The sequence below is a fragment of the Salvelinus alpinus genome, chromosome 1 (assembly GCF_045679555.1).
Source record: "Salvelinus alpinus chromosome 1, SLU_Salpinus.1, whole genome shotgun sequence".
Classification (NCBI taxonomy): Eukaryota; Metazoa; Chordata; class Actinopteri; order Salmoniformes; family Salmonidae; genus Salvelinus; species Salvelinus alpinus.
The window spans coordinates 55,092,109-55,105,403 of record NC_092086.1 but is presented as its reverse complement, the minus strand read 5'-3'; the positions used below and the strand labels follow the sequence as shown (position 1 = coordinate 55,105,403).

At 40.1% G+C, this 13,295-nt stretch overlaps 1 protein-coding gene across 2 annotated transcripts in view; it reads right to left on the bottom strand.

The window, feature by feature from the left end:
• Positions 1-11,291, bottom strand: part of LOC139580813 (beta-1,4-mannosyl-glycoprotein 4-beta-N-acetylglucosaminyltransferase-like) — a 29,948-nt gene extending 18,657 nt beyond the window's left edge. The window contains exon 1 of one of the 2 annotated variants that reach the window (XM_071409844.1): positions 10,909-11,291. In XM_071409844.1, the coding sequence (XP_071265945.1) occupies positions 10,909-10,970 (62 nt within the window). In that variant the 5' untranslated portion in view covers positions 10,971-11,291. Of the gene's footprint in view, positions 1-401; positions 600-10,908 lie in introns of those variants that run through there. The other variant, XM_071409853.1, reaches the window with a different exon arrangement.
• Between the last annotated feature and the right edge of the window lie 2,004 nt (positions 11,292-13,295).

The window sequence follows — 13,295 nt, the reverse complement described above, 5'->3', positions numbered from 1 at the left end:
ACCAGGAAGTCTAGGCTTTACAACTCGTATAGAAGATTGTACAACCAGGAACAAAGATGTCTATGCTGTGATGAGGGAACCTGAATGCTAGATAAAACGGTTGTGTTTTACTGTGTCAACACTGAAATATGCTGTTGTAACAAACAGTATGTTGAAATACCCTTTAGCAAATGCAGCTCAAAGCAGTTGCGTATGAAAGTAAAAGTTAATAGAAATACATCTACAGAGCTAGCTAATTAATACCTTTTTTTTTTATTAAACAAACATGTAGCTCAAAATACAATGCATCCAAACATTACCATATACTGTAAAATGAGAAAGGGAGAGAAAAACAGAAAGTGTGAGACAGAGGGAGAGAAAGAGCAGGAGAGAAAGAGAGAATGTCATTAAATATACTCTACCTCCCTTGCCGGTAAAGTCTAGCCATGCTGGTTTGTTGGCAAGTGGAGTCCCACTGTTATTTCAGATTTAGAACTCTCTCTTCTCTTTTCAACATCCCCAATACTTGCACTACTCTGTTAAGCTACGTATGTTTGAACTATTTGGTAGAGCTTCCATACAGCGGCAGATGGCCTTAGCACTGAATGATATGACAACAACCACCAGGCTACCAAACTGAATTTACAACAATGCACAGAGAGAGAGAGAGAGAGCGAGAGCGAGAGCGAGAAAGGGGAGGCTCATGACACAAAACGGTCGCTTAGGCACCCCCAGCCACTAGGCCCCCGACCCAAATTATTATTATTATTTTTTTTAGGAACTCAGTCGGGGTTTCAACTTACTGTGGAGAGTTAGAATAGCAGAATACTTATGTAAATAATGTATTTCAGTGTTTTTATTTTTAATACATTTGCTAAAAAAAATCTAAAAACCTGATTTTGCTTTGTCATTATGGGGTATTGTGTGTAGATTGATGAGGAAAAACATATATTTTAATACATTTTTGAATAAGGCTGTAATGTAACAAAATGTGGAAAGGGGTCCGAATACTTAATGAATGCACTGTATATTTAATTATGGAATCAACGCAAGATAACACTGGCCAATTTGCTGTGGAGGCATGCACTCACACTCACACACACATACACGAACATGCTCAACTTCTCCCTTATGCAGCACATTGAGCTTGGACCTGTAACGATGTGCGCTAAGAGTCGGGAAGCAAGTTTAGGGAGTGAGTGTTTTAATAAATAAACACAACATAATACAAAATAAGAAACACGGCAACGCAGACATGACACACGAACAGAAACAATGACGCCTAGGGAAGGAACCAAGGGGAGTGACATATATAGGGAAGGTAATCAGGGAAGTGATGGAGTCCAGTTGAGTCTGACGACATGCAGGTGGGCGTAACGATGGTGACAGGTGTGCGCCATAATGAGCAGCCTGGTGAACTAGAGGCTGGAGACGGAGCACACGTGACAGGACCCAGCTCCACAAGGAGGCAAAAGGGGGCTTAGGCCCCTCAGTTGAAACTTGTACCCCCTCAGTTTTTGTTTTATGTCCCTATACAAAAATAGCAAATGGGTTAAAATAATTGAGTGACAGGTTTTCGCAATATCTGTATCTCCGCTGCGCTATGTCAGCACAATGGACAGAGCACACCGTAGTGTGTGTAGAGGGGCTATGGAAATCCACTGTGGTGGTTAGGTATGACTCCTTGAGTTTCCATAAAAAGCGGGGAAAAACAAGCTTCACTTAGTAGTAGTTCACGCAATGTTGTCTGAGAATGCGCTGGAGTACTTTCTTAATGTCTGTGACTCACTACAAATTCTTAACCAACAGTGGCTGCCGTGTACACTGCAGAAACCTTAAAAAGGCTCCTGGATTAAAGGTGGACCGGACACCTGGCTACTGTGTCAATGGGTGTTAAAAGTTTTGTGATGATGTCAGAAGTTCCTCTGACATCATCATATTACAACACATAAGTAAGATTAGAGGCTACAGGGCTGTTGAAGGCGGTGACAGACCCCGAATTTAGGTTTACAGCCCCCATGGTGCACAGAATCCTCAGTCTTCTCGATCCTCCAAACAAATGACTCCAGGCAAAAGCAACAGATTTTTACACTAGAGTCAAAGTGGTCCACAGTGCGTTGGAGTGCATCGAGAAGCTGAGGTGTAACATCGAGTTCAAAGCCATTTGGGCATAGTGCAGTGCCTGTGGTACTGACACACAACCAGCTCCAAGCAAATGACAACATTATGTAAGTGTAATATCCAGCAATACGTGGTGGACAGTACAGTAGGCCAACACAGACAGAGGAGTAAAAACTGAGTGTAAAAGACTGTTCTTCAGCACGTTGGATGCTGTCATTGGTGAAATGTCAGAACGATTCAGTGAACGCAGCAGCCAACTGGTAAAGGCCCAGAGAGCCGACTTTCTAGATGTGAAAAAGATTAAACCATTCGTCTTTTATTTACTGCATTTGTTTACTGTTAATGTAACTAGCCTAAATATAGATTGTGTCATGACTTTATCGATCTGATATTTTGTTTACCTGGCCTACTACGAGATAACCACTGTTTTGTTCTGTTCGTATTCGTTCGTTCGTTCGTTCGCATTTGCAGTTGTGTTGGTATTGTAAGCCAAAGTGCTATTCAGTATTTTTGTTTGCATGCACAAATAACTAGGCTACTACTTTCAACATTTAGTTTGCATTACTTTGGTAAGACAGCTGTGTGCATGCCTATATTCCCATAGGCTGTTTGTAATAGGTGAATTACCCTGTCTATCTCATAGCCTATATTCATTACCAAAATGGCCTTACGCTGTTCATTGTGCTGATACAGCGCAGCGGAGATAGGCTAAGGACTTCACACCAACCTGTCACTTCAAAAGCGCTCAATGATCTCGGAGTCTCCACATTTGAACTTTATGTTTATTGTGGTATAGCGTGATATAAGCAGAATTCAATATAATTCCAAAGCAAGAACGCAACAAAAATTGTGCCCCCTCGTCAATTTCAACTGCCCCCTTAGTCACTCTATCCTGGCGCCAGGTCTGATTGTGCTCTGTTGTATTCAAACGGTGGTAGAGAAAGTAAACGGGAACACAGATGGATATGAAAGCACACATTCTGTACATTCACATGTATCTGTAACGGCAGCCTCGAAGAGGAGGTGTAGCAGGGATCGGACCAAGACGCAGCGTAATTCGTGTTCAACATGTTTAATAAAAGACGAAAAACGTGAACACTACACAAAATACAAAATAACAAACGTGGCAAAACCGAAACAGTCCTATCTGGTGCAGGGAACACAAAGACAGAAGACAACCACCCACAAACCCCAACACAAAACAAGCTACCTAAATATGGTTCCCAATCAGAGACAATGATTAACACCTGCCTCTGATTGAGAACCATATCAGGTCATACATAGAAACGGACAAACTAGACACACAACATAGAATGCCCACCCAGCTCACGTCCTGACCAACACTAAAACAAAGAAAACACAAAAGAACTATGGTCAGAACGTGACAGTATCATACATGAACATCCATCAAGCCAAAATCTGTCTTAAATAATCTATCCCAAGGGTTATAATCCTATGATCATTCTATCAAAAATACCAACAACAAAGCATGTAATACTACTGTACTACTGTTCCTACTATACTACTACTTTATAAACCCATTGTTTTGCAAGCACCAAACACTGGCACGAATGTTTGACACCTCTGATTTGCTTGAATGACTTGCCTGACCAGTAACAATTGCTGAAATTTAGAACACAATCACTCACGGCAATGTGTTGCCACTTGCCAGGGCAGGTGTTAGCCAATAGGGGGCCCAGGACAAATTTAAACAATTAAGGGGCCTAGCCCTTCTAAAAATATGTACAACAGACCATGCATTAATATCGACCTTAAATGACTGCAGTCTATGGTTTGGTCACATTACTTGGTTAAGTCTAATGTGCTTGTGAGTGTTCATTGTCTGTTTGCAAGCACACTCTCCAACTTCATAGATGATTAATGTGCGGGTGGTTTTGCAGGGGACGAAGCCCTTAACCTTTCCCCCTACCTTACCCAACCCTTTATGAGCTGACTGAGCCATGACATGCTTAGGCACAGACAAACAGACCAAAAGCACACTGTAAAACATTTGCTATACTTTTTACAGTAAATTACTGACAAAACAGTAGCCAGTAGGTATCTGCATATGTACAAAATAATGGCAGCACAGAAGCCAGTAAATTACTGTAGATTTACAGGACCTTTACTGACACACAAATTTAAGACATATATTACTGTAACACCTGACTAAACCAACATGTTGTATTTCTAGAATTCACAGTGCATTAGTGGAAGCACAGTGGTTAATAAACCGTTGTAGATTTACAGTGTAGGTAACTAGTGCCAACTACGTGCACTATTTCTGTTAAAAGCATTTGATAAAGGTATGTCAATACCTATTTTGTCATTGTCACGTTCTGACCATAGTTCTTGTGTGTTTTGCTTGTTTTAGTGTTGGTCAGGACGTGAGCTGGGTGGGCATTCTATGTTGTGTGTCTAGTTTGTCTGTTTCTATGTTTGGCCTAATATGGTTCCCAATCAGAGGCAGGTGTTTTGTGTTGTCTCTGATTGGGAATCATATTTAGGTGGCTTGTTTTGTGTTGGGGTTTGTGGGTGGTTGTTTCCTGTCTTTGTGTTTTCTCTGGACCAGCCAGGACTGTATCGGTTTGCCACATTTTGTAATTGTTAAGTGTTCACGTTTATCGTCATTATTAAATATGTTGAGCACAAACTACGCTGCGTCTTGGTCGGATCCCTGCTATACCTCCTCTTCAGACGAAGGCTGCCATTACAGTCATTTGTATTTCACTGGCCTGACGTACAATTCATCTATTTTGTAACAGTTTTTTTGGAATATATGTATTTTCTGTTTTCTAACACAAAAATAAACTTGCAAATAGCCCACTTAACTTTAACATTCTAAGTATTGGTAAAACAATGTTTACTTGCTATGACTGTGATATGTTCTTGTTTATCATTTTTACATTAAAATTTTGGTCATTTAGCAGACACTCTCCAGAGTCATAGCAAGTAAAAAGTTTCTGTAACCGTTACTGAGAATGTTTTTGTATTGAAGGATACATTGGTCTTCAAAGTATTTTGTATTTGTGAAAAGATACCTTTTGATGTATTTTTGCCCATCTCTGACTAGTGCAAAGTATAATATGGTAATATACACAGTAACTTACCACTAACTTTCTCTAATTTACTGTAATATCATAGCAACAATACAGAACAATACTGTAAAATTTGCCTACTATACTTTAAGTAATTGCTACTGTTATTGCAGTATTGGTATTTCTCTAATTACATGGGATTGGTGCAAGCAGGTTGGCTGCTAGGTATTTGTATATTACAGCATATTTATGAATATTTGGTATTTTATATCACTTGCACTTCTAGGCCTAACACAAAGGCTTCCAAACTGGCCGTGATTACAGGGCAAAACAGACTAAAATGGCTTGGCAAAACACTTGCTGCCACTCTGATCTGTCCCTATACACATTAAATTGATAGGGAACTACTACCACATTTCAGTTAAATTGGTACAGCACTCTTTAAAAACATTTTTTTGTCACCTTTATTTAACCAGGTAGGCCAGTTGAGAACAAGTTCTCATTTACAACCGTGACCTGGCCAAGATAAAGCAAAGCAGTGCGACAAAAAACAACAACACAGAGTTACACATGGAATAAACAAACATACAGTCAATAACATAAAAATAAGTCTATATACAGTGTGTGTAAATGAGGTAAGAAGATAAGGGAAGGCAATAAATAGCCCATAGTATCAAACTAATTACAATTTAGCAATTAAACACTGGAGTGATAGATGTGCAGAAGATGAATGTGCAAGTAGGGATACTGGGGTGCAAAGGAGAAAAATAATGTAACAGTATGGGGATGAGGTAGTTGGATGGGCTATTTACAGACGGGCTATGTACAGGTGCAGTGATCTGTGAGCTGCTCTGACAGTTGGTGCTTAAAGTTAGAGAGGGAGATATGAGTCTTCAGCTTCAGTGATTTTTGCAATTCGTTCCAGTCATTGGCAGCAGGGAACTGGAAGGAAAGGCGGCCAAAAGAGGAATTGGCTTTGCTGGAGCGCGTGCTATGGGTGGGTGCTGCTATGGTGACCAGTGAGCTGAGATAAGGCGGGGCTTTACCTAGCAAAGACTTATAGATGACCTGAAGCCAGTGGGTTTGGCGACGAATATGAAGCGAGGGCCAGCCAACGAGAGCATACAGGTCGCAGTGGTAGGTGGTATATTGGGCTTTGGTGACAAAACAGATGGCACTGTGATAGACTGCATCCAATTTGCTGAGTAGAGTGTTGGAGGCTATTTTGTAAGTGACATCGCCGAAGTCAAGGATCGGTAGGATAGTCAGTTTTACGAGGGTATGTTTGGCAGCATAAGGATGTTTTGTTGCGAAATAGGAAGCCGATTCTAGATTTAATTGTGGATTGGAGATGCTTAATGTGAGTCTGGAAGGAGAGTTTACAATCTAACCAGAAACCTAGGTATTTGTAGTTGTCCACATATTCTAAGTCAGAACCATCCAGAGTAGTGATGTTGGAAGGGCGGGCAGGTGCGGGCAGCGAACGGTTGAAGAGCATGCATTTAGTTTTACTTGCATTTAAGAGAAGTTGGAGGCATCGGAAGGAGAGTTGTATGGCATTGAAACTCGTCTGGAGGTTAGTTAACACAGTGTCCAAAGAAGGGCCAGAAGTATACAGAATGGTGTCGTCTGCGTAGAGGTGGATCAGGGAATCACCAGTAGCAAGAGCGACATCATCGATATATATAGAGAAAATAGTCGGCCCGAGAATTGAACCCTGTGGCACCCCCATAGAGACTGCCAGAGGTCCGGACAACAGGCCCTTCGATTTGACACACTGAACTCTATCAGAGAAGTAGTTGGTGAACCAGGCGAGGCAGTCATTTGAGAAACCAAGGCTGTTGAGTCTGCCGATAAGAATGTGGTGATTGACAGAGTTAAAAGCCTTGGCAAGGTCGATGAATACAGCTGCACAGTCTTGTCTCTTATCGATGGTGGTTATGATATCGTTTAGGACCTTGTCATGGGTGCACCTCAGCCACGCTCCAGCTCGGAAACCAGATTGCATATCGGAGAAGGTACGTGGGATTCGAAATGGTCGGAGATCTGTTTGTTAACTTGGCTTTCGAAGACCTTAGAAAGGCAGGGTACGATAGATATAGGTATGTAGCAGTTTGGGTCTAGAGTGTTTTCCCCTTTGAAGAGGGGGATGACCGCGGCAGCTTTCTAATCTTTGGGGATCTCTGATGATACGAAAGAGAGGTTGGACAAGCTAGTAATAGGGGTTGCAACAATTGTGGCGGATAATTTTAGAAAGAGAGGGTGCAGATTGTCTAGCCTGGCTGATTTGTAGGGGTCCAGATATTGCAGCTCTTTCAGAAGAGCTGTGAAGGAGAAATGGGGGAGGCTTGGGCAAGTTGCTGTGGGGGGTACAGGGCTGTTGACCGGGGTAGGGGTAGCCAGGTGGAAAGCATGGCCATCCGTAGAAAAATGCTTATTGGAATTCTCAATTATCGTGGATTTATCGGAGGTGACAGTGTTTCCTAGCCTCAGTGCAGTGGGCAGCTGGGAGGAGGTGCTCTTATTCTCCATGGATTTTACAGTGTCCCAGAACGTTTTTGAGTTTGTGCTACAGGATGCAAATGTCTGTTTGAAAAAGATAGCCTTTGCTTTCCTAACGAACAGTGTATATTGGTTCCAAACTTCCCTGAGAGTTGCATATCGTGCTGCACAGTATTGTCTCTTATTCGATGCTAATGCAGTACGCCACAGGATGTTTTTGTGCTGGTCAAGGGCAGTCAGGTCTGGAGTGAACCAAGGGCTATATCTATTCCTGGTTGAACATTTTTTGAGTGGGGCATGCTTATTTAAGATGGCGAGTAAAGCACTTTTAAAGAATAACCAGGCTTCCTCGACTGACGGAATGAGGTCAATATCCTTCCAGGATACCCGGGCCAGGTCGATTAGAAAGGCCTGCTTGCTGAAGTGTTTTAGGGAGCGTTTGACAGTGATGCAGGCAATGAAGCAGTGATCGCTGAGATCTTGGTTGAAAACAGCAGAGGTGTATTTGGAGGGCGAGTTAGTTAGGATGATATCTATGAGGGTGCCCATGTTTACGGATGTGGGGTTGTACCTGGTAGGTTCATTGATAATTTGTGTGAGAGTGAGGGCATCTAGCTTAGATTTTAGGACGGCCGGAGTGTTTAGCATGTCCCAGTTTAGGTCACCTAACAGTACGAGCTCTGACGATAGATGGGGGGCAATCAATTCACATATGGTGTCCACATCTGGGGGGAGAAGGTGGTCTATAGCAAGCGGCAACGGTGAGAGACTTATTTCTGGAACGGTGGATTCTTAAAAGTAGAAGCTCAAATTGTTTGGGCACAGACCTGGATAGTATGACAGAACTCTGCAGGCTATCTCTGCAGTAGATTGCAACTCCGCCCCCTTTGGCAGTTCTATCTTGTCGGAAAATATTAAAGTTGGGGATGGAAATTTCTGGGTTTTTGGTGGCCTTCCTAAGCCAGGATTCAGACACGTCTAGGACACCAGGGTTGGCAGAGTGTGCTAAAGCAGTGAATAAAACAAACTTAGGGAGGAGGCTTCTAATGTTAACATGCATGAAACCAAGGCTTTTACGGTTACAGAAGTCAACTGTTACAGAAGTCACTAACGTGTGCAACAAATATAGCCACTTACAAGGCACGTCTCAAAATATGTTAATGAGCCCGAAACAACAATAGCATGCACCCACTAGTGTTCAAAAGGATTTTTGCGCTCCCCCTAAAATAAATCTGGTACTGTATTCTGTGGGGTGGTACTGAATTACAGTAAATTACTGGCAGCATAGTAGCCAGTAAATTACTTTAAATTTACAGAAAAAAAGATTTTAGATTGAAAAGATATGGTATGGTACTGTATTCTGTGGGGTACAGCATTCTCACTAAGGGGTGCAACAAATATAGCCACTTACAAGGCCCCCCTCAAAATATGTTAATGAGCCAGAGATTCTTTCGTCGCTCACAACATTTTCCCACAATGCACCATAATTCTCAGAATTATACTACTTTACTGTAAAATGTTATTGTAAATTGGAATGCCAGTGAGCCAACATAATGCATTGCTCTTTAGAGTACTGTAATATAGAATTACAGTAGCTAACTGTAAAAAAATTCTTTAAATGTACAGCAATTTGTTACAGTGTAAGGTGTAAGGTCCACACAGTCAGAAAGGAGAATAAAGAGACTACAAGCTACTTTGTCAACCTTGGCTGATTCTTTCCTTGGCAACCAGCGTGGTAACAAGGCACTGTTTCTGTAACACAATCAATGGGCAAGATAGGGTCTATGAAAACTGTATATTGACGCCAATTACACCACTACATACTTGTCATCTACAAAACCCCTTTTCTCAGGAAGAGAGATGGAAATACTTCCTTGTTCTTGTAAGGAAATGTGATACAGTATTTTAAAATGATGTCACAGGTGTTTCAAGTTCAGATGAAGCATGTTCTTAACAGAGCTGGTGGTCAATTTTAAATTAGTGGGAACTCAGTGGACTATGAGATAGCCTTTGATGAAAATCATGTAGACAATCTTACACATAATCTTACAACAAATAGGCTTTGCAACACAACACTCAAGGAATATTAAGGAATATTAAGGAATATTAAGTGTAAAGTGCACATAATAACTGCATATTCAAGTATATTCCTGGATTGATCATTTGACCATAAACTATCATATTGACAAATGTTATATTTCCAATTTCCCTCTCACATTGGCATTATATTTAGGGCTACCAAACAACTGTGGACAGAGAATAAGCTTCAATGGGTGATGTAAGGTTCTGTATTTATTTTCTTAGTCAACCTTGTGTTCTGTTTCGTTTTGTGCCTTCGTGGGGTATTGTTCGTGTTGACTCTACTAAGCCTTTTCCAAGCTCGTTTGTGAGAACCAGTTATAGTCTTCAGTCCTAGTTTTGATTCACCTGCCTGTTGCCTACCTGTGTATGACCATTGCCAGCCTGTGACCACGATTGCTGACTTCTGAGAACGCGAAATAAACACCTGCGTGAATCTACACCTTTTTCTCCCCGAGTATTCATTACAGGACGATTTCTCTGCTGTGCAGATGTGCTCGGGCCTCATTTATAAACGTTGTGTATACACAAAATATGTCCCAAAAAATGCGAGTCCAGTTTTCACGCAAAAGTTGGCATTTATAAAAACTGAACTTGATTTGAGAATGTGCTTATTCCCCGAAAAACTTTAGACCATGCGTAGACTACACACAATTTCTAATGGTTGAAGTATTGCATTGCAAGAAGGAAAAAGTAGCCTAGTAGTCTTGTGCAGGAATATAAAATGACTCTTATTCATAACAAAAAAAATGTTAGTGCGAATACACAATCGATTTATGTTATCTTTGCATTCTACAATAACTAGAAATAGGCATCTATTTCCTATCATTTATTTCATTTCCATGATCATTTCAGAATGCCCCACCTAAACTGTCTGTGATGGTTTCATATTCGCGAAATGCCTATCTGCCTACAACAAGTTAGGATAGGCTACCATTCGTCCCATCTCTAATTTAATTGGACCCACTTCACAATAGTAGGCTAAATAGATAAGCTATTTCATGTATTTTGCTCTATTTGCCTCCATCCGAAGTACAGTTTAATGGTACAACAGACGGTTAACCTTCTCCATTGACGTTCTTAGGCTAGTGCATCGGAATACTGTAACGTTAAATTCTCGAGTAGACACTTTAATTTATAAAAATAATGCATACACACTTTCATAACCATTGCAAAATAAATTCCTCACCTTTTCTGGCCATGATGAGTTCGTATTCCCAAAGTAGACGTACAACAAATTACCATGCGCATCTTTGTGCCTACTATATATTATAATGTTATGTTTTCGCAACGAAAGGGAGCGCGGTTTATAGGCTAACATACAGTAGAATTTAACAGGTGAACGGACAGTTGATATGTTACATTGAAGTGTGTAGGCTACAACTGTAAGTGTAGACTAGTCTTTTTTTAACGAGTAGACACGGTTTCAGAATTCACAGGCAGTGCAGCATATTTAGGATCGGAAAAAGTAAATGCAAAACACTATTGAATTCAAACGATCTTTTTACAGGTCCCCAAACATTTGCAGTTGTCGTTCAGAAACGGTCAGATATCGCAAATGTCACTGCAAAATAAAACATTCTCCTCCAAAAACATTTGATCAAGTTCGCAATTGCTATTTCCTTTAGATAGGCTTACTGTCTTGGCCTAACGCCTCGATCACACCGATATGGTTTTTATTGATAGAAATGCAATACAGAACTCAGAATCTACACAGAGCGCTGTATTGTTGTGTATTCTATTCTCCAAAATAGTGGTTATTCTAAGGCAAATCTAAAAAAGTATTTATTTGAATCCATGTTTCTCTGGAGACAATGTTAAGTTAATGTTAAGTTATACATATCCTTAGAGGGTGGAGATGGACCTGATAGACAGATCACCTGCAGAGATGGAGCACGTTATGTACTCACCTATGGTTATAACTGGTTATAACTAGGTATGACCATGTACAAAATCAAAGTTACCTTAGATATATGCTTAGTTGAAGTCAAAACAGCTCATAAAAGTCTGTCAGTGGAATGAATACTTGGTAGGAGTGTAATACGGAAATAAAAAACTACCCTCTGAATGTACACATAGAGCTATATTGGTGTGTATTCTCCGAAAAATAGATATTCTACGGAAAATGGTATATAAATACAATAATATCCCAGAATATTCTATATGTACATCTTGTTATGGTATTTTGGTTGCTATAACATTTGGTTTGAAGTGACTGAGGATTTGGGCATGCTTTTTGACGCATCCTGCTATAGGCCCTAACACTCCCATTGTTTCACTAGCAGCTACAGTTGGCTGTGGGGTAAGTAAATAAAGACAATTAAGCCATATTTTTGGTCATTGTCTCTCAGAATCAATGGATGAATCACTTTTTGTCAATAAAATGAAGTATATTTTAAATTATGGTGTACTGCCCCTTTAAATGGCAGTTGTTTTTACCACAAAAATATGACAAAATGTATATTTTCTTCAAACTTCTAAAAACGAAACGATACTGCAATCAAATGATAGTAAATCAGCTTTTCAGTGCTAATGTGGATTGTACTTTGGAAAAAAGCTGCACATTATAGAAGGGAACTTTATATTTTCATTTGACAGAATATGCTAACTTACTGTAGGCCTAATTTTGCAAAAAGAACAGTCTTTTTGGGATCTATTTCTTTCAGCTAAAAAATATTTACATGTCAAATTATGTTTTGATAAGAATAAAGTGGATATTTTGTCAAAATACCCTCAACACATTGTTCCCTCAACTTAAACTTTGAGAATTGGTTAGAGAGCCATATGCTAGTGTACTAATCACAATCACAAGGGATAATAATAGTTAGGCAACATAAATGTGACTCGGGTGACAGACAGTTGATTGAGTCACGGCAACTACACTGTAAAACAGACAACATAACCAATTGCTTAATCAGCTATATTATGTGAGTTGGGTGGACTTTAGAAGGACAATAAATGTAGCTAATGTGTTCACGTTTGTTCACTCAACACAGTTTGCTAACAGTGAGCTGAACGTATAAAAACTTGAGTCAAAATACAAATTCATGTTTGCCTTCACTGTAAAATAAACAACATAAACATTGTTTAATTAGTGTTATTCTGTGAGTGGGGTGGACTTCAGAAAGACAAGAAATGTAGCTATGGTATGAATGTTTGTTCACTCAACAAACTTTGCTGGAAGTGAGCTAAATTTGAAAAAGCTTGTTCAATAAAATTACAAATTCATATTTGGCTTTGGAAGGCAACACTGTGGCCTTGTCCAAAATCTGTCTTGCCTACTATTGACTTAAACTGCATACTGCGTACTAATCGTACTATATACTATTTAGAATGTACTGTTTAGTAAAAACTTGTAAGTAAGCAACAAATATCAACATACTACTCATCCATGCTGAGAAGGCATCATCCAATGTGCAATCACGCTTGTTCCCCACTTGGAACGGAACATAAGGATTTTGGGCACTGGCCAGCTAGGAGACCACCATTTTTACTAGCCCAGCTGCCCTGGTGTAAAATCTGTGCCCTGAGATATTAGATAAGACAAAATGTAACTAGCCAGCAGGCTAGTTAAAC